Below are 27,800 nucleotides of genomic sequence, written 5' to 3' on the forward strand. Positions count from 1 at the left end.
TATACAAGGTTTTTTTTTTTTTTAATACAACGTTGTTATAATTTACGGGACGGTTCCAGAGATACCTAAAAAAAATCTTAAAAACACCCCAAAGTTTCCAATCAAATTTTGATGATCCGAGCCTCTCAATGTGATCAGAACTTATTAATCTTTAAAAATATAATTTATTCATTGACTTACCGATGTCTGATGTACTTGATTTTTTTCCGAGTTGTTCAATGCGTTGAGCTTTCTGAAGTGAAGTGTTCATGATCATATTTTTTCGGCCTCCATTCCCCTCCAATGAATAGGCATAACCCAACTTTAGTGCAACCTTACACTATAGCGGTGAAATGGGGTAAAGCGATGTAGTTTGGCTCACATTTACTACAACATCCCCAATCCAAATTTAATTTACGCGTGAGTATACCACTTGGTAATAATATTCACTTTGTTTGGTTTAGATTTTAGAAAGTTATTTTTGAGAGTTGGAGTGGTAATGAGTGGAGAGAGATAGAGAGAAAGATTTATTGAAAACTGTGCCGAGAGTTGAGAGTTACTCTCAAAAAGTCCATCCAAGCAAAGTGATTGTTGTTTTGTGCCATCAATTTGCATACCAAGGCACCTTAAGGAACAACTCTAGAGCACCCATATTCCAGGGTTTGGTACACTATATACTCCAATGGTCAATATAAAATTGTTTAGCTGTTTTCTTTCTCGACAAAAGTCAATAGTATTAGTTGCTGGGACGGAATCAGGATTTCGTAAATGCGGAACTGAACTATGAACAAAATTTTTAAGATTCGAAAATCTAATAGTTTGTTCGGTTTAGAATTTGAGGCAGGTTTTTTGAATAGTAAATGGAGAGAGATAGAAAAAGGAATGAGATCAATAATTGAAGAAAAAATTTATGGCACTGTGGCGCAGAGAGAAAAATTGGGTTTTGAGATCCAAAATGAATATATTTTTAAAGCACGGACGTGCCAAGACTTATAGCACTAAATAAAAAATACAATATTTAAGTATTATTAACAAACAAAAAATTACTAATATTAAGATAAAAAAATTTAAAAAAAACTCATCCGAAACGACGCGGCCCCCATATGACCACACCTCTTATCAGTTGCAGTTAGTTAAGTAGTTTAGCTAATACTAATTCACACTTGCATTAATAGAGTATCGGTATCTATTTCCTTCATTGATCCCGTTATTTGAATCCACTGTTCTATCTTGAATGACTCATATAAATTTACTACTTTGCCCTTTTTTAATATATTTTTTCATATATTCAAGAATAATATCGTAAATTCGTGTGGATAAAGACCGAAGAAGGAAGCAGACAGAGAGACATCTCCCATTTGGAGCTGCATTCCGTGTTGGTATCAAACATGCTCACCACATATGTCGTCATCAAAACTCATTTCATCAACACCCTACGCTTAACAGTAACCCAATTTTAGACTTCCAGAGAGAGAGAGAGAGAGAGAGAGAAGCAGAGCGGGACAGAGCACATGTGATTCCGTGTTTTACGTTGTACTACTGGTTGGTAAGTCGACTTCTTTTGTTAAAGGGTGTCTGAGCTAACTAATATACAATTGAGTAATGCTACATTCACAGCAAAAGTGCACAGATTTTGTGCACAGATTTTTTGTGGAGCCTATTATGGGTTCCATACAAATAATTCGAGTCGTTCATTAAATGTAAAACATTTTTTCAAGAGCCCCTGCAAAAAATCAGCTCAATCCAATACTTATAGATGCTCGATTCAATCATTTTACTTTTCATTCGAATTTCAGGATAATGAAAAGTTAGATGATTGAATCAAGTACTTATAGGTATCGGATTGAGCTAATTTTTTGCAAAGGCCCTTGAAAAAATGTTTTACATTTAATGAACGGCTCGAATTATTTATGTGGGAACTGTAGTGGGCCCTACAAAAAATCTGTGCACAAAATCTGTGCACTTTTGCTGTGTATGTAGCATTTCTGTATACAATTTCACGAATTAATTTTCTCTATCGATTCGGTTAAAGGCAAATCATTTATGCTAGAATTAGAAAATTTATAAGAAATTACTTTTCTCGCTGCCTGACTCCAAAATAAGCCTAATTTTTTGTATTTGTTAGTTTTGCGTCAGTTTTTGATGAATTATTAGTTCATCTTGACAAAAGAAATTGAAAAAATAAAAAAAATTATGATTTTTACCTAATTATTTTTGGAAATATCAAAGTTTTAGCACTTTCAGTCAAAAAACTAAAGGTGCGAAAAGCTGGATATTACCATAAAAAAATTTTGGATAAAAGCCGTAATTTGTTATTTTTTCGATTTCTCTTGTTGAGATAAACTTACAACATACAACATTTTAACGCAAAAAAAGACAGAAGCTTTTTTTTTTTAATAAAGATAAAACGAAAAAAAGACAGAAGCTTACATATTTAGAAACTAGGCCTAACTTGGGGCTGGTTAGACGTTACAACTTTTAATTCCTGACTTTTTGTTCAATTGAGAAATTACTACCTACGAGTCTATTCATCAATCGTTAACTCCACAACACACACCAATCACAACTTGTATGGACCATTTCGAAGTTGTGAAAAAGAAAGGAAGGAAAGAAAAAAAACATACTAATCAAGAAAAGAAATACTCCTATTAAGAAAGTGTGTGTGGGGGGGTTTACTTTTCTCAATATTTTGTTTTGTATGGACTATTTAATTCTTTTCGGTTTAAGTTTTGAAAAAGATTTTAAAATATAATGAATAAAAAGAGATAAATAAAAAAAATTATTAAGCATCGTGCATATGAATTTTGAGAATCCAAATAAACAAGCCCTTTGTATATACGGAGGAGTATAAGAGAAGTCTTGATTAGACTAGTTAACAAAAGCCATATCTCAAAAGAAGATAAATTTTGGCAGATAAAGTGTACACATTGATCTGACTTGAGGAGCAAAGTATACGGTTTGTTGACTCAACTGTTGATAAGGGATGTGTGATGAAAAAGATTGTCTTTTTTACGGAGGCTCCGTGAACAGGTTGTTTATGAAGCGGCACGATCACAATTGTTTATTCTTGCAATTAATGATTAAAATTCGTTTTCAATTCTGATAAGAATCGATTTTCAATCCGAACTGTCCAAAAATACTTTGAACAATCGCAATTAAACTCCGTAACTTTTTCTTTAGGGGAAGAACAGTAAAAAAGTTTTTCTGGTGATGAAAATGCCTACTTTCCCACTAGTGACCAAACAGTGACATTTTAGGATGTGAAATGACTGTAATCTATCTCCTCTAAAGACTTTTGTTCTTGGGGCAGGTAGGCTGGGGTTTTAACCATTCCCGGTGATACAAGATGAAAGAAAATGACAAATTATTAAGTGCTCAGGGCGCAACGAAGTATCGGGGCAAAGTATGCAAAATGGTTTTTTCGGTAACTATATGCAAAATAGTTCGGGAGTACCACCACTTGATACTTCAGATCACTTTGCAACCGTATGTTCACGTGGAGTTCATATACTGAGTAGTAAACCTACAAGAATGTGATTACTACAAGACAAGAGTGTGAAACTCAATTTACCCCTCTCGCTATATCTATGTGTGTGTGTGTGAACCGTGAATGCCTTGTTCGTTTCCCATTTTGAAAAAAAAAAAATCAACTCAAAAAATACTTATTATCTTTACTTTCAATCATTACTCTCCACTCATTATTCCTATTTCTATCTCTCTCCATTTATTATCCCTACTTTCAATCATTATTCTCATAAAAAAATTCTCAAAAACTCCCTAAATACAGCAAAAGTGACCCATGCATGAACTGGAAAGAGTTATGAGACAAATATCCTCAAGAAGCTAGTAAAAAGAAAAATGGCAATTGGTTGGATTTGTCTGAGTAGAAATGGCATGGTGAGTGACAAGTACTGGTACTAAACAGTAAACACTGAAATTTTTTTATTTTTTATTTTGATCCGCAGTAAACACTGAATTTGGTGCCCGGTCAGATCGATCAACGAGATGGGATGATCCTGCACTGCACTAGTGCACTGGGATGGTTTTAGATATAATGATTGAGTTTCAAGTCCCAACACAACCCGATTTTCTTTCCCCCTCTTATGGGCGTCTCTAGTGATTGATATTAACCCATTATTAGGGTCAGGAATTACCGACAGAAAAAAAGTTAGCAAACATTTTACGGAAAATTTCAAAATATTCCCAATTTTTACTTTAAATTTAAATTAGACTCCCAAATTTTTAAAAAATTAATTTTATTCCCAACATTATCTTTCGTTAATCAAAAAGTCTCATTCTGTCCGAATGGCTAATGGATTTCGTTAACGGCTCCGTTTAATAGCGTCCTAATTGAATTTCGATGATCTGAGCCGTTCCATGTGTTCAGAACGTGATTTTAAAGGTACCCTTGAAAAATATAAGCAAAAAAATAACCGGGAAGGGTTTCATCTAAACAGTTTTTAATTGAACAATTCAATAAAAAACTGCTCAAATCAAATCCCTTCTGGTCATTTTTTTTTCTGATTTATCGCGAGTATCCTTAAAATCACGTTCTGAACACATTAAGTGGTTCGGATCATCAAAATTCAATTTGTAAAGGGGAAGTGTGTACTGATCTGGATTTTGTTCAAGTCAGGACGTTCGGATTTTGCTTCGGTCCGAACCTCCTCTTTTCCGATCGAATTTCGATGATCTGAGCAACTCAATGTATTTAGAACATAATTTTAAAGGTACTCACAAAAAATTAACAAAAAAATGACCCGGAAGGGTTTGACTTAAACAGTTTTTTATTGAAGTTCAATAAAAAAACTATTCGGATGAAGCCCTTTCTGTTCATTTTTTTCTGATTTTTCGCGGATATTCTTAAAATCACGTTCTGAACACATTGAGCGGCTCGAATTATCAAAATTTTATCAGGACGCTATTTAACAGAGTTTTTAACGAAATTCGTTAGTCATTTGGACTGAATGGAGCTTTTTGATTAACGAAAGATAACGTTGAGAGTAAAATTGATTTTTTTTTTAAAGGTTGGAAGTCTAATTGAAATTTAGAGTAAAGGTTAGGGGTATTTTGAATTTTTCCCAACATTTTTTGTGTTTTTGGGCTTTAATGATTCAACTAAATCAGATGTTAACTGTAGCAGAACATGTAGCAAGAAGAGAGAGTGAGAGAGAGAGAGAGAGAGAGAGAAGAAATAGTTTGTTGACTCTGTTGTGCGCCCGAGGAGGGAGAGAGAAAGGAGAGAGGGAGGGGTGGTGGGTCCACATGGACACAAGTATATATTTTTATAGTTCTAACTCACACTATTACGGATGGGTTTCAATTAAAAAGTTACTTGACTAATTTTTTTTTTTAATTATTCAATTTTTTTTAGGAGTATTTGTTTGTTTTGCGTTAAACTTTTGTGACTTGTTGATTCATCTCGACGAGAGGAATCGAAAAAGTAAATTTTTTTTATCGAAACTCATAATTTTTTGAATAAAACAAAAATAAGTCAATAAGACAACTTTTTTTACTTATCTCTGTCTTTTTTCAAAAAATTATGAGTTTCAACCAATTTTTTTTTACTTTTTCAATTTCTCTCATTGAGATGAATCAATAAATCACAAAAGTTTAATATAAAACTAAAGAATGCAATTTTTTTAATAAAGACAAAAAAAGTTACTGTTCTACTTTTTAATCCAAATCACTCATGCACATCTTAACTACACCATTACAACATATTCACTTCTTAAATTTATACACTCTTAACAAATAATAAATAAGACCCATTTTATGTACTTTACGTCATATACTAACACACAATTTTTAACACCACTGCTGGAGATGACACAGCTAACCAACTAATAATCAATTGCTGTGATAAAAGGAAAAAGCAATACAAAGCAACAAGTAGATGAACAATTCAATTGGTAGCCATAAAAAACGCTTGGGCCCATTTCGCTGAGACTTACTCCCTCCGTCCCGATTTGTTTGTCTATTTTCAGTATTTGGGATCTTTTACAAAATTGTTTATATGTTTCGGTATATAAAATTTTGTATATGCAATATGGATCAAGTTCAATAGTAGATCTCGATTAGGTCTATAATACAATATTTTTGAAACTATATAAAACATTATGGATTATGAGATATAGACAAATTTTTGAAGAATAAGTAGGTCGAAATTAGACAAACAAATTGGGACGGAGGGAGTATTTCTTAAGTTCTTGTTTTTTATTTTACGAGACTGGTTTATTTTTTTACTATTCATCACTTTTAAATTTAAAAATAAAACAAGTACTTATTGAGGAAGACGCCCTTATTTTGTTATTTAGAAATTATACATAAAAATCGAGTTATTGCTTACACAAGATAAATAAAATAGAGTAAGAAGTTTGAAGCAAAGTAACTTAAAAATCAGAAAGCCTACGCCCACTACTCTTCATTTACCGCTCTTTCCACCGCTCTCAATCTTACTTTTGGATGGTACGGATGGATTTTCAAGACGCACGGTGAGATGTTGAGCGGTGAAATTAGCATCAATGCTTAAAAATTGTTGCCAAAAATTGACGAGCTAAGTCTCAAAATTGTTGCCTCGCTTACCGTGCGCTATTTTTCAACAAGCGGTACAGAGACTCCTCAAAATAGCGAGTCATTCGCTGTTCACTGGTTTTACCGCCGTCTGCAAACCAGTACACCACCGTTCGCGCCACTCCATCTGAAGTCTCTTCTTCGAACTCCGGCTCTCTCTCTCTCTCTCTCCCCAATTTGTTTTCTTTATAATGCAGGTGTTCCGACGAATTTGCGCGCACTTTGAACGAATCACTACAACCCTTCCCACAACCGTAATCACATGCTTATGCGCGGAGCTGAGGTGACGTCGAGAGTTTCTGGGAAGAAGAATTGAATCCAAGACATTTGGAGGGATCAAACCTCAAAATCTCAGGTCAAAATCACCTGGCCAACCCAATGGGGTTGGAGTAACCTATTGTTTGTTTCATTGAGGGTAAGATTCGATTTGATTTAGGGCTTTTGTTACGAAAAATCCAAGAATTTCTAGTTAAGGTTTTGGGATTTGTGTACCGTTGGTTAACTTTGTTGGAGTTTTTCAATTTCTCCCTACGCTCTGCATCTTTCTTTCTCAAATTTGATAACATGCCTCACTAGGTTCTCACTTATTCTCTAAAATTGTAACAAGACGAAGATTTGGTGTTATGATAATTATAGTGTGTTCACAGCGTGATTGTTGCGATCTTTTCGGCCCACTGGCTTTGACTTTAAGATTGTTATGAATAATGGATTCAAAAATGATGTAAAGGGATGGACTTACCAGGGCCAAGACGATTTAGAGCGATAAACATCTCGTGGGATCCACGACTTAGGGTATGGACCCCACAGAAATATGTGGTTCTGAAATGATCTACTCCCAGACTACTGAATAATTACTCCTCAAACCTTTGGTATAAGAATGTTTTAGGGAATTGATTTTCACACTCCTGTCACCCAGACTCCTTGTTTGTCTTTATCCATGTGAATGTACGACGTTGCCTTTGTGTGTGAAATAATGAACAAATAAGACGATAACATCGTAAATGCACATTTATAGAAACGGAGAGAGGAGTGCAGATGTAGTATAATGGTTACCTTTTATCTTAATCTTAATCTGGTAAATGTTCAAAATCGATTAAGGTTTCAAGACAGATACCCAAATTGCATGCACTTGAAATATTGTGGAACCGCCTCTTCTGAAAGGGGAAAAATTGAAAGAAAAAAGGTTTCTTGAATGGGTTAATACTTGCTTGTAATCCTTAGTTCGTATTTTTTGTTCGAAGTCATGGAGAGAATGTAGGCTTAGCCTTTGTTCTTTACCTGTATGAGATCTTTTAGAAAGCATCTATGCGTTGAATAGCTAATTTCACTTGGTGTCTTCTAATGATCCTCTGTCATTATTCTTGTCAATTTCCTTGTTGATACATTAGCTCCTACCGTGTCTGTCGGGACACCAGAAAATGTCATGTCGTTTCATGGTAAATGTTAGATCATTTAGTGTAAATGTTAGTATGACGCTGCAAAAGTAAATGTTGAAAATGTTATGTAATTTCACGAATATTATGCACCATGGGGTGAATGCTGTTAATGCTATTCATTTTTGCAGATAAAGTCGACAGGGATCCTGAAACAAGATGGGGGACACCATAGAAGCTCCTGCAAAAGAAAATTGCAATCTTGCACAATGCAGCGTTAATCTTAAGTTTGTTTCACATCAGGTTGAGCAACCATTGCGAATCGAGGTCTTAAGGTGCAGCTGTATTTGATTATAGACTCAAACAAGACCCGCAAGTTCTGCATCTTTTTTTTGGATAAGTTTTGAAGAAACAAACCAAACAGGTATATGTCTAGGTGCCCCCCCCTACACAAATGTGATCTGCAAACGTAAGTCAGGATTGTGAGCTCTTGGATGAGCTAGTTTCTGCTCTTCAGAACTTTCTCTCTTGAAATACTAAACATATACAAGTTGCTGGGAGCACTAAATTTATGCTCATGTTCAATTCAAAAGCTGCATATTTACAGTAGACCACATCATACAACTGAGAAACAAATACAAATACAATTTAAGCAAAAAAATATAGGTACATTCACATAAAGAATCTATTGAAACTGCTGAACCTATCTTTCTGAATTGCTTCATCTACATCAAAACATCGTTCTTTTTTCCTGCATTTTAATGTTGCTGAATATTTCTCTTTTCACATGAAACTAGAGTAGTCGGTTCGTTGGGCCGGATGCTGAGTTAGGGAATCTGGCTCTCAACAAGTTGGATTCTTCCATTGTTTGAAAATTTCTCCCTCTGTCCTTGTCCGGCAAGGGAATAGGCTTCTTCTCCATGGGCCGCATCATCCCCAATCCTGAGCTCTTCCTCGGACATCCGGAGAGGTATCACTACCCTAATGACCACCAGAATAATAGATGTGGCTACCACGTTCCAGCCTATAATAAAAGCAGCGCCGGCCAACTGTTTAAGGAATTGCACTCCACCGTTTCCGCCATAGAAGGCTCCATTCGAATTGGGTACTGCCAGAAAAAGGCTACTGAGGTCTGGATGAGCAAAGAGTCCAGTTAGGGCCCCGCCGAGGATTCCAGCAACAGCATGAGTGTGAAGGACGCCTAGAGTGTCGTCAACCTTCTGCAGCAATGACAGTTTTCTGCTCAAGACCATCATCGTGTACCAAGGAACGGTACCAGAAGCTATACCCATTACAATTGCAGCCCATCCCTGCACAAGACCTGAGAGAAAGAATCAGTTGGGCGGTGTTTCGTTCACTGGAATGATTTTAGGACCGCATTACATGGCATTCCTTCGCCTCCTTATGGAATAGCCGTTCAACTAAATTCGTGAACGGTGATTCAACGCATGATGCACATTCTATCATTTTCTAGTGAACACAACGTTGGAATGAGGATTCCATCCTAATGATCTCCATCCAATTCCAGTAAACTAAACACTGGCTTAGACATTTCTGAAACAGCTCAACATAGGAAAAAATATTCGATTTTGAAAGAACTAATTGTCGAGAAATGGGTTTTCTGGAAGGTTCTCACCTGCACCAGGAGTGATGCAAACCAATCCAGTGATCATTCCATTAATTGCTCCAATTACTGATGGTTTCTTGAAAAACAGAACATCCCAGCAAGTCCACACAAGGAGACTGGTTGCTGCACATATGTGGGTATTTAGAACTGCGAGGGAGGAATCCACATTGGCAGCGAAAGGATCGCCTCCGTTGAAACCTGTCCAACCCATCCACAGAATTCCAGCTCCAGCCAGTGCTAGTAAGAGGTTATTCGGCGGAAACTCTTCCCGGTCTTCCCTCAATCTTGGTCCCACCTTCAGAGAAGGAAACAAAGGTAAAATTCTCAAGCATATCTGTTTTTCGGTTGATTCGAGTTAGCTCTTTATTGCCATGATTCTGTGCACGATGGAATTGTACCATATCAATAGTAAAAGCCAACGTATTTATGAAAAATCTCAGATCATTAACAAAATCCAATTGAATCCAACGGGGCTCATGTACCCCTCAAATCCTCTGTACAGAAATTTCATGCACCCATGTAGTTTGGGTCATTAGATTGCGTGAGAGTTTTTTATTTTTCTAAAATTATTAGGCGATTCAATGGCCAGAGATGCACCAGTACAGAGGCATAGATGGATTTCGGTCAGAGGATTCCACAGGGCGCCACTGTATCCAATAGAGATATTTTCTTTCGACCATACTTCTGCAGTTAATATGATATGTTTTGCTTTCCTGATAATGTGAGTTTCTTTCCTTTCATCAACCCAAAAAAAGAAAAAGATAATTAATGCGAGTTTCTTTCTATAACAGGGATGCGAAAATGAAAATGGTGGTTCCTTACCCAATATGCAGCTGTGAATCCGGCAGCGCCGGAGGCTAGATGAACAACGTAACCGCCGGAATAATCCATGACTCCCCACTGGAATAGGAACCCTCCACCCCATACGCTAAACGCTCCAACACTATAAGAAAACGTGATCCAAAGTGGCACAAAGACCATCCAAGCCCTGATACTCATCCGAGCCAACACGGACCCGGCGAGGAGTATCACGGTCACAGCGGCAAACGCAAACTGGAAGAACACCATTGTAGCCATAGGATACCACGGCTGTAACGCCGGAGTTTCTGATGTCCCGTCCACGTAATGGGTTGAGGGGAGAAAGGCTTGTGGGATCAAATAATCTTGGGAGACGGCGAGGCCCGGTTTCCCCAAGAAGGGGATGAGGCGGTTACCGAAGGACATCTTGTAAGCCCACAGAACCCAGCATGGCATGACGGCGGCGAAGGCGTAGAGAGCCATGAAGGCGGAGTTGAGGGCCCATTTCTTCTTCACGAGGCCTGCGTAAAGGATCGTCAGGCCCGGCATGGCTTGCATGCCGACCAGCGCGGCCGAGACCATTTGCCAAGCATTATCTCCCTTGTTTAGCCAGCCGGGAACGGCAGCGGAGGTGTTGTACGCCACCGGAAGCACCACCACCGCGGCCGCCATCTTTGGGTTCGGACTTCGGATAGGTTTCTGTTGCCTTGTTCGCTCTCTGTCCTTTCTCGCAATGTCTCAGTTACCAACGCACTTGTTATATAGAAAGCTCCAACGTTACACGGTAGTCTTAATTTAGTATCAACAGTTTCTACGGTCCAGGAATCACGACGCCGAAATCTTCTCAGAATTTGATTTGTATGGTTCAAATTCATTTAGGTATTCGACGTATGAGAAGCTTTTGGGGGTCGCAATTTCGGGACAACGGATTTTCTATCTGATGTTGAGTTTATGGCGGATGGATGAATGTGGCGCGTTGATGTGCGACGATCAAGATTAGATTTCACCCCCCGAGCCATCGGATGGTTGACATTTTGGATACGGTGGTGGTGGCGGGTGTAGTCAAGTATTTCGGTTACGTTAGGTAGATTTTTTAAGATTCTGAAGGGCAGAAGTCAAGATCTGAATCTGAAGTCGAGTAAATTAAGATAGGCGCCCAATTAATGACGTTTGTTTTTGTCTGTGTTTTAGTCCAAGTCTCCAAGGTGCTTGGGGTGTCCGAACGTGGAAATTTTTGTGCATAAAAGAAAGGGGAATTGGTCAATGGTAGCCCAGGCTGTAAAAACAACCCCCCCTCTCTCTCTCTCTCTCTCTCTCGTACGTATGTAATAGTCACATGATAATCCTGATCATTTTATCATCACACATTTATAAAGTATTTATACGCTTTGTTGTGGACTCCGCGAGAATGTGTGATTTGAAATGTCCCGAAGTACCACGTAAGGATGGAACCAGGGGGGTCTAGTGGCAGCGGCTGCCACGTCAAGAATTTTAGAAAATATTATTATATGTGACAATTTTTTTTTATCCCCAACTTATATAGTCTCGTCAATATTAGGTTTTTTTTCTTATTTTTTTATTATGTTCTAGTCATAAATCTTCTTCTTTTTTTTTCAAAAAATGAGACCCAAAAAAGTATTCCAAAACTAAATTCAATAGGCCAAAGTAAAATAATATAAATGATGATGTGTAATTAAGAAAAAAAATTCCACACTCTAACCCTAAAACAACTTAACCTAAAAAAATTAAGAAAATCAATTATTATGTCATTATCGATGCCCAAAATTAAAATTAGTCCTTTTTCATACTCCATGTGTAAATGACAAACATCATTTAGTTTAGTTTTTGTTATGTTATTTTAATTTTTTCTGGAGCTGATGACTATTAATATTGTAATGCATTTTTGTATTGAGGATCAGTCTTTACGAACTTTATCTCGACTTTAATTGAATCCCCACTAATAAACGGTGGATGAGATCTATCTCCAAATTAGTCGTTCTATTAGGTTGGATATCGAGTCATGCAGAAAGACACCCCATTGAGTCTTCAAGCCAGCATAAGGAAATTAATGAGTACGAGGATATATATATATATATACACACACACACACACACACACACCACGGATCAAGTGAGGGATCCCTCACTTTGTTAAAATGAGGGACTTTCATTTTTCGATCAAATTTTGAAAATCTGAACAGTTCAATGTGTGTAGAACGTGATTTTAAGGGTTCCCGCCAGAAATCAGCAAAAAAAATGACCAGGAAGGGCTTCATCCGAGCAGCTTTTTTTGAACCGTTCAATGAAAACTGCTCGGATGAAGCCCTTCCCGGTCATTTTTTTTGTTGATTTCTCGAAAGGACCCGTAAAATCACGTTCTGATCACTTTGAGAAGCTCGGATCATCGAAATTCAATCGGGAAGGGGAGTCCCTCATTTTATTAAAATGCAGGATCCCTCACCGAAACCTGACTGTAATATATATATATATATATATATATATATATATATATAGAGAGAGAGAGAGAGAGAGAGAGAGAGAGAGAGAGAGAGAGAGAGAGAGAGAGAGAGAGATTTTCTAGTGGCTCAGGAACACAACCACGTGGATATTCTTATATTCTTAATTTATTTTACTTTTGCTTGAACCCAATCAAATCTACAACTATGACTATGCAACCAAAACTAATGAGCTAACCAAGATTAAGAGTGACCAATCTGATTCAAATATAGCCCCAGGTTCATTAGAAAACATTATTTGGAGACAGGTGCATTCCTTACTTTTTATAATCACGTATATCTCAGTGTCTCTTGTCACTTTTAATTAATTAGGTGGAGATAGATTCCTTAAATTGTCTTTCAAGACCATTCCAACTATAACATTCACGAGATCGAGAATTAAGAACCAGCTGATCAGAAGTTACTATGGGAGGATTTCTTGACCTGTGAATTATCAAAAGTTACTATGGGAGGATTTCTCTATTTTTGTTTTCATTTAATTGAGAATGATGGTTTGGTTTCTAATGAGAGAATATTATATATCAACTTATGGTTGAACGAGGGAATCAAAAGGACTGAATGAAATTCATTTCCCACTGAATTAATAGGTCCCCACTTTATCAGCTGGTGGCCGGCAAACAAGGGCCTCATACGTTGTTATTGAAGCTGACTGCGCGCAGGAGTCTTCACTGAAAGTTTGCTAAAATAAACAAACGAAATGTCTCAATTGCACATTGAATGACCTTATCCCCACACACAGTCACTCTCGTATTTGACAAGGATTGTGTGTGAAATTTTTTTGCTCAAATCCAATATTGGAAGACTCCGCACTTCATTAATTTGTTTGTTTGTTTGTTTGTTTGTTTGATTGATTAAAGATTCGTCCATTTGGATTGGAGAAGCCAGTAAATATATATATATTTTTTTTTTGTGGAAATTAGTATTTTGCGAGACTTGATTTAAGAAAGAGTTTTGGTTAAGAGTTTCTGATTGCACTTTTGGTGAGAGATTTTATAATAAATGGCCATACACTATAATATTGCAGAATGAATGAGCATTGGACCCACATTATAATATTACATCATTATAATGTATGACCTATAATGACTTGTGCCAGCTGACATGCTAACTAAGGATGGAACAAGGGAGTCTAATGGTGGCGAACGCCATGACAAGAATTTTAAAAAATACAATTATTATATGTGACAATTTTTTTTTATCCTCAACTTATATAGTCTCGTTACTGCTAGATTTTTTTTCTTATTTTTTATTATGTACTAGTCATAAATCTTCTTTTTTTTTTTGAGAGACTTAAAAATTCGTCCTTATTTCCCTCTTCACTTATGAATTCATCCTGTCATTTTCTGCAACTTATGATTTCATCATTCTCATACTTTTAATACCGATATTGCCCTTTGAGTATCGTTAATTGTATACATTTATATATTTTAAATCATATATGTAATACAAGCTTTTCGATTTCATGGTAAATTATTTGTAACATTTACCATGAAATATGTCTGTATATATATTTTTAAATATTTAAATATTCCTTTTTTTTTCATGAAAGGAGACCCAAAAAAGTTTTCCAAAACTAAATTCAATGGGCCAAAGTGAAATAATATAAATGATGATATGTAATTAAGAAAAAAATATTCCACATTCTAACACTAAAATAACTTAACCTAAAAAAATTAAGAAAATTTAATTATTATGCCAATATCGATGCCCAAAATTAAAATTAGTCTTCTTTTGTACTGTATGTGTAAATGACAAACATCATTTAGTTTAGTTTTTGTTATGTTATTTTAATTTTTTCTGGAGCCGATGACTATTAATATTATAATACATTTTTTTATTTTTTTAATAGACATTTCGCCACTGCTAAGGTAAAATCGTGGTTCCGTCCTTGGTACCACGTGACCGTGCTCCGAGAGCATTGAATAATTAGACCTCTTGATCTGATCACACTCATGTGGGAGGATTATGAGGCCAGTTGTAAATTATTCTAGGTTTGTATGAAATTTGAATAACCTTCAAAAGTATATTCGAACTTAGATAGATAATCAGGCGAATTGATCCTAAATATGCTTTAATTGAGCTGATTACGAGTCAATCTTGAGTGGTTGGAGTTTTTACATGATTGGTCAAGTATAGTACTAAAAGCTTGTTCAAGTTTGGTTTCAAATCTTAATAAGCTTCAAAAAAAAAACATTTATTAGAGTTTGATTGGTTCTGGTAACAAAAAGATCTCAAACCAGGACTCAACTAATTGAACACGAGCTTAAATTCGAGCAACTTCATTTGCACATTCACATAGGTTTGGAGGGCTAACTATGCACCCAATGATAGAACCAGAGGAATCTAGTGGCGGCGGACGCCACGACAAGAATTTTAGAAATTGTAATTATCATATGCACTACGTACAAGAAAAAATGAAAATTGGTGACGAAAAAGTGATGACGAAATTTAATTTCATCCCTAAGTGAGTATATTTGGCAACGAAAAAATAAATTCGTCACTATTTTGATAACTTCCATGACGAAATAATTTTGTCATCAATTATACCTGTTTAGCGAAGAAAAAATTATTTTCGTCACCAAAGGTACCCATTTGGCGATGAAATACATTTTTCGTCGCCGAAAGCTTAAAAAAGGTGACAAAATTATTTTTCATCGCCAAAGATAATCATTTGGTGACCAAAAATATATTTCGTCATCAATTGCTTACTTTGGTGACAAAAAAAAAAATTCGTCACCATTTTAACGCTTTTAGCAACAAAAAATATATTTCGTCGTCAAATGGGTACCTTTCATAACGAAATTTATGAATTGCGCTTTGTCACTAAATGTATTTCAGACATAACTCTTTCCTAATAACTCCGATTGAGATAATTCAAATTGGGTTTGAACAATAACTCAATTGCCTACAACTTTCATGTTTATCAAAATTGCTAATTTTATTGTTTAAAGGTTCAAAATTACATTTGAAATATATTTGCATGTTAAACATATGTGTTATATATTAGATATTTCAAATATTTATTGAAAAGTGTGTGTGGTGTAGTTGGTCGGAACTTACGCGAAAAACTCAAGGGACTTAGGTTTGAAACCCAGCAGGAGCAAGAAAGAAGGATTTTTTTTCACATATGAAAACATCTTAATTTCCTCACCGATGTGACCCATCGACATCGGTGACAAATCTTTTCGTCGTCAAAAGAAATAATTGATGACAAAAAATTTCGTCACCAATTATTCACTTTTTGGTGACAAAATATTTCGTCATCAAAAGACACTATAGGTGACGAAAAATAGATTTCGTCACCAGGTAGAAATCCTCGACAACCTTTAATCGACAAATTTTTTTTCATCACCTATATTATTTGTGACGAAAAATATGCAATTTGTAATAATTTTCATTCGTCACCCAATTGAATTTTTCTTGTAGTGATATATAAACAAAAAATTATCCCCAACATATATAGTCTCACCAATGCTAGATTTTTTTTCTTTATTTTTTGTTATATACTAGTCTTAAATCTTCTATTTTTTTTTTTCCAAGAAAGAAGACCTAAAAAATATTCTAAAACTAAATTCAATAGGCCAAGGTGAAATAATATAAAGGATGAGGTATAATTAAGGGAAAAAAAAAACTCCATACTTTAACTCTAAAATAACTTTAACCTACAAAATTAAAATTAGTCTATTTTCATACTCCTTGTGCAAATGACAAATATCATTTACTATAGTTTTTGTTATGTTATTTTAATTTTTTTGTAGAGTCGAAAATTATTAATATTGTAATTCATCTTTTTATTTTTTTAATATATATTTCGCACCCATATGAAATCAGCAGTGGAAAATGTCAAAAAGCAATGGGTTTCTCATTAGAGATCTATAAAAGTCTTAAAGATGAACAAATTGGATGAAATACGGCTCGTTTCCTCTTACTTTGCTTGTCCCTGTCCCATTAAAGTCCATTACCAGACGCAATTTGGTTGACGTGCCCAAACTTTGATTTGATCCACACACCAGCCATTTTTCACCCACCCAAAATCCATGTTCTCATCTACCACATACAAAGTTCTGTCCTGACTTTTCGAGGGCTTACACTGACAATGGCCTACAGCGATAATTAAAAATGAGGCCATTTGGTCCATGCATCTTGGACTATTATAAGAGGTAATCATAGTAGGAGGCCCCCCCTAAATTAGATGTTCTCGTTTTTGTTCAGCTTTTTGTCGTAATTTTTGGGGTTATTCGTTCGTCTCGACTAGACGAATCGAAAAAGTAAAAAAATATGGACCCATGTTGAAAAAATTCAAATAAGAACTTTAGACAAATAAGACAGTTATTTGATATTTTTTTCGTCTTTACATAACTTTTTGTGCTTACCGTCATAATTTTGTACTTTTATAACTCATCTTGTCGAGACGGATGATTAATCCAAAAAATATGATGGAAACCTACCAAAAATTCAGAAAAGATGAACAAAATACACAAAACGAAAAAGAAATATAAGTAGTATTTGTTGGACTTTTTTTTTTTTTGATATGTGATTGGACATTTGATTCAATCGTATTAGACATAAGAAAAATGGGTTGTCAAACACAGACCATCAGTTTCTCCTGTGATTCAGGTAAATACTCATGTCCAATAAACTTGTTTTTTGCTCGGATTATGAACACATGGAACTTACAAGATCAACGGATCGATTTGTCAAGTGAGACCACAATGGCTCTTATATCACATGAGGGTCACACAAAACGATCATCACAAGAGAGGATCCACACTCCTCTGTATAGACCCATGTATGGCCTTATTTGATATAGAGAACAAAAGAACGATAACAGTACACAAATAGAGAATTCGTTCATATATACTAGATATTCTTGGTGTATATTCTCTGGGGTGTTTCTCGGAAACTTCAACCGGGATAGTTCTTTACCTCCCGAAGGACATGAATTCTAGATAAAGACGACTGCGAGTAGTCGGATTGGATCTTGGAATTAATTGGTGTGCGCTAAAACCTTCATGTGAAAAACAAAACCCAGTGTTTTTTCAGTTAATTTGATCGTTTTTGGAAATAATTTTTGTTTAAACTAATCAAACTTGGTCTTGCATATATAGTCACCAATAAAATAAAATAAAAAACAAAAAACTTGGTCTTGTATTTTTCTAGGATCTTTCTCTAGGTATCTATCTATTATTCAAATTGGGCTCAATAACTAGGTGATTGTGGTTTTCTATGTTCTTTGATTGGGTAGCGTTTACTGTATATGAAATTTCCATTGTTTACTTTATTTACTTAGGCTATGTTTGGAGGTCCGTCATGGTTGGTCGGAATAGGAATTTAATTACCAAGAATCAAATTTATAGTTATTCGGTATTCCGGGTAGTTCTATTCCGATGTTCGTATTAATTCAGCAATCTTATGCATCAAACATTTCCTTTTCTTACAGATTGACACAGATGTGTGGATGCAAATATATTTGGAGCACATGTGACGCGGGATAGACGATTGATGTGAAAATCTCGTCAAATTAACCCACGCCAAAATTAATTTAGATGAGATTAAAAGTTCTTAACTACTTCTCTATGGGAAAAAGTTTTTGTCACGTGAATCTTGAGATGAGTATCTATGTCTCTCGTACCAAAATTTTCATATACCGATCTTTCCGTATATAATCCATCACGGACTCACGGGATCTTATGAAAATCTCAAGCACAAAAATCTTGAGACATGAACTAGTGATTGCGAATACACCGGAACAAAAATCTACCAAAAATTTGATGCATAGGACCTACCGACCTAGTCAATCCTCCTAGGGTGGCGACGTCGCATTAAGAGCAACGTTTTAAAGCGCGGCTCGATTCGACTAGTTTACAACCCTATGATCAAATACACATAACGTATATAGATATTCCGTAGTTGTAAGCTATGCTTTTGACTTGAACAAACTGTCTATCCATACAGAAAAATTCCAACGGCGAATCCGATCCATACAGAAAAATTCCAACGGGCGAATCTGATCATTCATGTGGCTGCGGCAGCGCTGAGGATTTTTTGCAAGCGTTGAAAGTCGGGAAGATGCTGATCGGAGAAATCCGGAGAGCGCTGGTAGATGAGGGAGGCGGTTCGGATGAGAATGCTTGCGGTTAATCCCCCTATGAGAAAAGAAGCTCCTTGTTCTGTTTTGAAATCGAAAACATGGCTCGTGTACTTCCAACTTCCCCACTCCCTCTCTTCGCATCTATGTCGATCTTCCTGTACAATCGTCGAAAGCAAAAAAGCCCGAGTGAAATAGTTTGTTCGAATTTACGAGAAAGAAATTTTGTCTGAGATTTTGAGATACGGAAGAATGAACGATGGATCACCTCGAGAAACATCTCCAATGGGGCATCGAACATGGCTTCGACTTCGTCGGCGTTAAGCGATGGCTTGAAATCTCCAATTCTTGGTAGGAGACCCACCACGGGTACGACGACAAGTTGGTGCTGCACAAACATGGCATAATCTTGAAGTCAGATTCGGAAATATTCGTAGAACTTCAAGGGAACCAACATGAGCTCAACTACGAAATACCTAACGATTTATATTGAATGATAATGCGACTAGAGGATTCACGAGAAATTACTTTCTTACTGCCTGACCTCAAAAATCGAACCTGGTCAATTGTGTGGGGAGCAACCCACCAACCAACCGGAATAACCCTTGGGGCTCGAATTTCAATCATTCATTTGAATCACTATCTCATATAGAAGTCCAAAAGTAATAAGGAAAGAGAATACCTGGGAAATGAAAGGCTCTAGATTTGCTACAACTTGTACCAGGGAAGGGTCCAGGCCAATCTCTTCCATTGCTTCTCTTAGTGCAGTGGCAGAGTCATCTGCATCTCCTTCCTCCCTCTTCCCACCAGGCAATGCCACTTCCCCTGCTTGTCCAAAACAGAGAAAAACACCTTTTGAAATGCCTTCTTTTGTTTTTCAGTAACTAAGAAAATAACAAAAGTGTTTACAAGCTACTTGATCACCGCAAGTAGCTGGTAGAATTGGTCCCCCAAGATTAGTCGAGGTACACGTAAGCTGTTCCGAACACCTGAGTTATCAGAAAATGAAAATGAAAAAAGCTACTTGATCCTAATACTATGCTCTTAATGTTCTGTATCCTTCAATCAAATTTGAGAGCAGAGGTCATTCTCTTCATGTTCGAATTGTTTTAAGTACCAGTACTAGGTTTTTAGTACTTGAACAAGTTCGAGTCTTCTTACCGCGAGTAGTAGTTTCCATTTTCCTATTTTCCTCACAGAGAAAAATGACATACATGGCTTACAAACTTACAATCTCCAATCATAGAGGTTGAAAACTTGGAAATCAAAGTAATCCCAAGCTTTTGATATGTCATCCAAGTACTCCATTTTTTTTTTATCGCGAAGGGAAAAGAACTCTGTAAATTGATCAGGATCCTCCAAAAAACATTAGAGGCGGAATTTAAAAGGCGATAATGTTTACCCGGGTGGGAGGAGAGGTTCATGGATCGTTTGGTAAGAATGACTCGTAACTCACAACTGGTTCCTTCGGAAAGGCACACCAAAACGGCAGCCCTTCGCTCTCTCCTTCCCACAAAATGCATCGTTGATGAGTTTATAACGTGCTGGTGATCATCGGTATCATTCTCAACTATCTCTCCATTCAAACTACGCGGTGGTGGTGGTGGTGGTCGGGAACATTGAAGCCTTTGTGCAAGAATTTGGATTTTTTCGCCGTCCCTCCTCTCGGTATCCTTCTCAATTCTCTCTCCTTTCAGACTAGGTGACAGTTGAAGCCTCTCAGCAAGAATCTGAGTTTCTTTGTCGTCCCTAGTCTCTTTGATTTGGCACCCCATTTTACTCTCCATGCATGTAGTTTGGGTTTCAATGCAAGTCATCACAAGAACTTTGATTGGTTTTTTTTTGGAAAGTAATGGATATGTTTTGTAGCTTTATATAGATATGAATTGTCCAGCATATACCATCTCAGTGAAGGACACAAAGCATGTGTCCAATCCATGGTTTTAATAAAAGCCGTTACGTATCATGGTTTTGACCTCTGATACCGCTATTTACCTATGTAACATCCGATACTGTCCGGTATCGGCCAATACATAGTTGTATCATAGATACCATTAGGCTTCCCGAAATTGCGATTTAAACCCTAGCAGATGAAGTGTTCAGGGAATAAAAGAAATTTGTAACAAACATGATAATATTGAGAAGGCAAACTTATATATATGAGTTCATACATATTGATATCTCATAGTAATCTGATTCTTATAGAACTTGTGGTGGACCGTCGTGCACAGATTCGGTACAGATATATATTTTAAACCGTCAGATGCATGTGGACCTTTCATTATTTTTTACAATCCACGCGCATCGAATGATTTGAGACACATCTATAATCACGACTGTATACGAAAACTTGTGTGCACAAATTAATGAGAGTAATGGAGGAGATCCCATAGTCATGTAGGATGCATAAGACAAGACAAGTGGTGGGATGAACGGACGGAATAGAAGCGGTATTTGTAAGCAGTACCATACCAATATACCTTCAACTTGCGTACTATTCTGATTTCTCAGTCATTTTCCTGCCCTTTGAGATGCCATTCCCCTTTTGTAGGCCCGAAAGTAATTGGGACACAGATGTCCGGATGCAAATATGTTTGGAGCAGTTTGATATTTATAGATCTTTCGAAATGAGATTCGTCATACGCATTGGACGACTCTGAATACATCTGTGTCTGAATTTGTCTCGAAACTTCTTTAACCATTGTATTGCTCTCTTTTCCCAAGCGGTATACATCAGTGCGAGTTAGAGGTACTTAGTAAGTTGGTGCACAGAGAATCCAAAAACTGTCCATAGCCCTAAATTACAAACGCCCCTGATAGGGCTCTAACCCACAAAGGAAGGACCAAGAAATATCATTGAGCTACATGCCCTTTGGCACAAGACCTGTCCTTACCAGCTTTGAAATACGCTCGTTACCAAAATGAGATTCATATCTATTTCATGGTTGGAAATTCAAATGGTAGAAGGAAATAATTACAAGAGAGAGAGAGAGAGCAAAAATAATTTCCATATACTCTCCTTACTTTGGGGGATAAATAAAGAATTGTATTTTAACCATGTAGCACTTGATTTAGGTTACTAAATTTTGACACAATAACATAACATGCATAGTATGACTATCTTTTCTCCTACAAAGAAAAGACACAGCACCCACATATTGGAATCTCGAGGGGTAATGCAGTTGGTGATCGGTTAGAATGGAAGAACTTATCATCCTGAGATCTCAAGTTTGACTCCTTTGCATTGCGAAAAAGCCTTGGGGTCACCCATGCGTAAAAAACCCTTTTGGTTAGTGAAGGCTGGTGGGGGACGTAAAGATTTGGTCCCGTTGTGCGCACAAGCCGGCTCGGGAACACTCTCCGTTGCCAAAAAAATAACATCCACGTACATATTGTATTTTGTGATTTTTCGCAACACTGCGACATGAGTACTCCAAATAGATATTTGAAGTCAAAAAAATGAATTGGGCCCTTCGAAACACATATGCTCTCTGATTTCCCTCTGCATTCCTCCCTCTGCATCTATACATCTAGATATATACGTAGCCTAGTTAATTTCTGTTAATATAAACAACAATGGAAGTTATTGTCAAGATGGCCCATTAGCTCAGTTGGTTAGAGCGTCGTGCTAATAACGCGAAGGTCGCAGGTTCGAGACCTGCATGGGCCAATTTGCCACCGATTTCTTTTTCATTTTTGTTCTTTTCTGCCCATGGATACATTAGTCAAATTACCATCCATTTTTATAACCTCAACCTTTCACAGCATTTCTCCATGCACCAACTTTCTGATAGGGTGGAATGTAGAAACTTTATATCCATCTCAAAACCAATTGGCAATGAGTGGAGAGGTCCCAGATGTTATTAAGTGATCACCCATTCCACTCCCAAGCAATGTGGGATTCTATTTCCTTAACATCCCCCCTCACGTGCAGCCGCATTTGAGGTCTGTCACGTGTGGCCACTTTTTGGGTCCTATCATCGTGCAGCCTTTGTGCTGGTCTGTCATCGTGGGGTGTGGATTGTTAATTTTTAAAATGTGGGGTGGAACGGGCCCCGCTCTGATACCATGTAGAAACTTTATATCCATCTCAAAACCAATTGGCAATGAGTGGAGAGGTCCCAGATGTTATTAAGTGATCACCCATTCCACTCCCAAGCAATGTGGGATTCTATTTCCTTAACAGGATTAATTTGTATTTTGCGTTTTCCAATTTTAATGAAGTAGAAGAACATTAACAGTTCGATAAATGTTTGATCTAAAGAGGTAGCCAGTTTGATTTGTGGGATTCAAATTCTTTGATTTCTTTCTCCTTTGTGGAACGCTTGCAAATAAAAAATGGGGAAATTATATTAAGCCCCCTCCAACTATACTTCGGTAACGAGTTGCCCCCTTCATCGTTTAACTCGGACACTTAACCCCCTTCATCTTTTATCTCGCGCAAAATGGAAGATGCCGTTAACGGAATTGCTGAAATTACCAATTTACCCTCTTTCAGCCCTAAATAAGATGAGGGGAAATTACATTAAACCCCCTTCAATTATACGTCGGTAACAAGTTGCCCCATTCATCGTTTAACTCGGACACTTAACCCCCTTCATCTTTTATCTCGCGCAAAATGGAAGATGCCATTAACAGAATTGCTGAAATTACCAATTTACCCTCTTTCAGCCCTGAATAAGATGATGCCCTGATGATAAACCGGTCGTCCATTCGGTCGACCACCAGGTCGACCACTCTGTCAACCGGCCAGTGTAAAATGACCTCCAACGGCTAGTTCCCACTGTAGTTCCTACCAGCAAATTCCATACTAGCGTTCCACCCATTCTATACACGGGCAAAACTAACCCGTTCTAGCGTTGTACCCGTTCGATGCACGGGCCAATTAAAAAAAGTAGGTTATCTTTTTGGGTAACAACTACCATTTCCAGTAATTTTGTTTCTGGGTTGTAATCTTTATTGGAATGCACTACGTTAATCAACAAATACTCATTCATATTGTACCTAAGCCAAAGCAGGATACTTTTCAGTCACCATTTTCTTGTACATGTGGGATAAAAAAAAAGAGAACAATCAAAAGAAAACCTATTTTCTTCCACCACGATTTCTTCTTCAAACATAGGTCTTCCTTCTGCATTTGCCCAATTTTTTTCGCATTTGTTGAACTTCTTTATGCATTTGTTTTTTCATTGCTTCCAACACTTCCACTCTACTTTCCAATTCATCAACCTTTCTCTGCAACTCTAACTTGCGGATTTGTAAATTCTGGGTGCTCTCTATGTTGGACTGGATGCTCTCAGATTTTGGTGGGTCAACCCAAATGAAAAATCCACAACCAAATTTTGTCTGCAACCACAAATACAATGAGACCCAGTGCTACATTCCATCACAGAGAGAAAGAGAGAAAGATTTCAGAGAAAAAGAGAGAGGGAGAGAGTATCGTTGGGAGGAGCACAGAGAGAGAGAGATTTCATAGAAAGAGAGAGAGAGAGAGAGAGAGAGAGAGAGAGAGTACCGTTGGGAGGGGCAGAGAAATAGAGAGAGAGTGTGTGTGTGTGTGTGTGTGTGTGTACCGTTGTATGTATTCTTGACTAACGGCTCACTAACGAATGGTGGTTAAGTGTCATGCGATAAAAGATGAAGGGGGTTAAGTGTCCGAGTTAAACGATGAAGGGGGCAACTCGTTACCGAGGTATAGTTAGAGGGGGCTTACTGTAATTTCCCCATAAAAAATCTGCCCTGAGATCTCTGCTCTCATCAATATTTCTGTAGTTCGAAGTTGAAGAGGTTGTCGTAACTCAAACCACCCGGACTAACACACACCTCTAACACACCGAGACAATAAAGAATTATATATATACGGGGCGGTTCCGGAGACACTTCAAAAAACCCTTAAAAAAACCCTCCAAATCTTAATCTCATAGTTTCCGATCAAATTTTGATGATCCAAGCCGCACAATGTGTTCAGAACGTGATTTTAAGGGTGCCCACGAGAAACTGGCAAAAAAACTAACCAGGAAGGGCTGGATTTGAGCAGTTTTTTATTGAACCGTTCAATAAAGTTCAATAAAAAACTGTTCGGATGAAGCCTTTCTCGGTCATTTTTTTTGCTAATTTCTTCACGAGCACCCTTAAAATCACGTTCTGATTACATTGAGCGGCTCGGATCATTAAAATTCGATCGGGAACTTGGGGGGGGGGGCGTTTTAGGATTTTTTTTAACTGTCCCCGGAACCGTCCCAATATATATATATAGTTTGAAAATAAGCTATGTCCACGGGCAGCAGATTTCATTATTTTGAACATGATCAGGGGGTTTACCATCACTCTTCCATGCCCGAGTATATACCCAGACCTCACTCACAAGTTTGTCTCTGACTCTCTGGTACAAATCAAGGCAGCTGAGAAAGACGTATCAAAATTAAGGGCTAGACTGTTCTAGTTCAAAAACTCATTTAATCCATGCATGCTCAAGTTTGCCCATTTTCTCAACAATGAAAGCTTTTCACCAACTAAAATAAATATTTATTTTTTGAATTAAAAGTGATATATTGTAAGAGATTAATGACGTATTTAAAAAAATAAAAACCTTAGTGAAACTGGATCTGAATCCAAATATTTAGAGATTATATGCCCGTGTTTCTTAAGGATTGTTGTGTTGGGGAGATAGGGAAGTCACACACACAAACACACATACACCGAGACAAGAAATAGACGTAGTTTGACCAGAATGCCTGCTCCATAGAGAAATAGAGAAAAATTAATGGTATTCACCATCCTTTCAACGACTAATGGTAGTTTAAACTAATTAAGTCACATAATTCGCATGTGGTTGCAGGAGTACGAGCGTTTTTAAAACACATCATAAATTACTAAATCGTCGAGAGCGAGAATTGAGAGCATGAGTGCAGTGCAAGGATTCAAAACGGGATCAGTGGGCATTTTGAAAGATTATTATGCCTTAAGGTTCAAACTACTGAACCAACTAAATCATATCATAGTACTAGTAATTGCCAATGCTTTCTAAATATAGTCTAAATAAAGTATTAAACTCCACTTTCTGAAGTTTTATTTGGATACAACAGTTGTTTTTAACAGCATCTCACATGAGGTGAGTCTAATATATGCTTTCTAAGCAATTCTTGCGGCCAAGAGTAATTTTGTGCAACCAAGAGTAATTCTTGGCGGCCAGGAGTAATTCTTGGCGGCTAGTAGTAATTCATCGCGGCTAGGAGTAATTTTTCACGGCCAGTAATTCTTTGCGAACTTCTAATCTCAGCTATTGGCTTCAATGGTTGAGATTGAGTGTTTTTTTTTGTGTCCCCAAAACGCTCCTCTATATATATATTCTTTAAATTAGCACATAATCTGAAAAGTTTTAGTATTCTTCTCTCTTCTTCTTTTTTTGAAAAATCACAGAGATATTAATGTACAATTGTTAGGAGTAAATAAAGTCATACGAAAATTGTGTAATATGTGCAAAAAGTGTGAATAGTGCTTTACTGAAAGAAGAAGAATAGGCTAACTTAAACCATTTGATCAAAGTAATCATCCATTGCAACAACTTATCTTTTGTTAAGTATGAATGGGCCCTACACCCTTGTGTTATGTATTATAGAAAATTAAGCAAAATAAGAAAATTAACTCCAATGCGAAAACACAGGCACATGCATATTTTCGTTGGCTTTCAACTTTTAACCCGATAAAGGTGAAGATAAAACTATGATTTAGAATAAAGATGCAACAAAATCAATGCACTTGCTACCACCAATATATTGAATGAATCAAATAATCAAATATATAATTAATCAGTTTTTTCCCCTCAATCACTTAACCAATTAAACAATTAACAATCTAAACACATTTCAAAAAATGATAGGCTCCACATTGAGAGAGAGAGAGAGAGAGAGAGAGAGAGAGAGAGCTAAACATGTGTATGAGAGAAAAAGCAGTTTTGAATTCAAAATTGAAATTCACTTTAGAATTAACATGTGAAGGAGAGAGAGAGACAGCCCTAGATCACAGTAATCGTTTTTTACTGATAACTATTAGAAAAATAAGAAAAATGCGAAAATAAGGAATCGGAATAAGATTATGAAACATCAATTTTATTTTTTCTTTCATCATTCTTCAAAATATTTATTCTTTTCAAATATATTTCTAGTCTTACTATCCGTAAATCTCAGCCATAGAAAAAATATGTACAAATTCGGGGGTCCAAAATGTGGAGAATTCAAAAATCACTGCTCTATATTGGACTTCAGGTTGGTGCTATGCAGTGAAATGCACGGCACCTTGTCGTGCACCTTTGATCCGTCGGATCGTACATTCGACGACTCAAATCTCATCTCGGCAACTAACGATCGAGAGTCGTTCATTGCCGAAATGAAATCTGAGACATTAGATGCACGATCCGACGGCTCGGAAGTGTATAACATGGTGCTGCGCACACCACTGCACAGCACCATCCCCCAATTCCTCCATATTATATAGACTAGTAATTGTATGTGCCTAAAGGCACGGCGCAATACTTTCTAAACACAATCTAAATGAAGTATCAAACCCCACTTTTTCAAAGTTTTTTACGTGGGATACAACGATTCTTTTTAACGTCATCTCACATGAGGTGAGTCTCGAATATACGTATGGTCTCACCTCAAGCAAAATGAGCATTACAAATAATTGTGAATTAACAAAAATTCCCTTCTTCCAACAAAATCAACTTCTCGAAAATTTTCATTTTAAAAATAAGTCTCAAACATGATCCATTTAACCAAGTTTATAAAATAGTCTAACACTACAAATGTTACAAAATCTGTTTAATTCTGTTAGTTGCATTCAGGGATA

The 27,800-nt window shown here is 36.8% G+C and overlaps 2 protein-coding genes, 1 long non-coding RNA gene and 1 other non-coding gene across 4 annotated transcripts; 2 read left to right on the plus strand and 2 right to left on the minus strand.

Moving 5' to 3' along the window:
* Positions 1–6,546: 6,546 nt before the first annotated feature.
* Positions 6,547–8,993, plus strand: LOC131326065 (uncharacterized). Its single transcript, XR_009199909.1, has 2 exons — positions 6,547–6,967; positions 8,117–8,993. It is a non-coding gene; the product is annotated as an uncharacterized LOC131326065 (long non-coding RNA).
* On the minus strand, positions 8,506–11,223 carry LOC131326064 (ammonium transporter 3 member 3-like). The gene is made up of 3 exons (XM_058358654.1): positions 10,375–11,223; positions 9,562–9,847; positions 8,506–9,246 (listed from the first exon to the last, which is right to left on the minus strand). The coding sequence occupies exons 1-3, from the start codon at positions 11,020–11,022 to the stop codon at positions 8,753–8,755; spliced, it is 1,428 nt and encodes a 475-aa protein (XP_058214637.1). The 5' UTR covers positions 11,023–11,223; the 3' UTR covers positions 8,506–8,752.
* Positions 11,224–18,848: 7,625 nt separating this feature from the next.
* LOC131326066 (nudix hydrolase 11-like) lies at positions 18,849–21,087 on the minus strand. The gene is made up of 4 exons (XM_058358655.1): positions 20,356–21,087; positions 19,636–19,778; positions 19,222–19,341; positions 18,849–19,111 (listed from the first exon to the last, which is right to left on the minus strand). Exons 1-4 carry the CDS (start codon positions 20,768–20,770, stop codon positions 18,881–18,883), a joined length of 909 nt encoding a protein of 302 aa, XP_058214638.1. The 5' UTR covers positions 20,771–21,087; the 3' UTR covers positions 18,849–18,880.
* Positions 21,088–22,549: 1,462 nt separating this feature from the next.
* Positions 22,550–22,623, plus strand: TRNAI-AAU (transfer RNA isoleucine (anticodon AAU)). The gene has a single exon. It is a non-coding gene; the product is annotated as a tRNA-Ile (tRNA).
* The last annotated feature ends 5,177 nt before the right edge of the window (positions 22,624–27,800 follow it).

This window comes from Rhododendron vialii, chromosome 5a (genome assembly GCF_030253575.1).
Source record: "Rhododendron vialii isolate Sample 1 chromosome 5a, ASM3025357v1".
In the NCBI taxonomy this organism is placed as follows: Eukaryota; Viridiplantae; Streptophyta; class Magnoliopsida; order Ericales; family Ericaceae; genus Rhododendron; species Rhododendron vialii.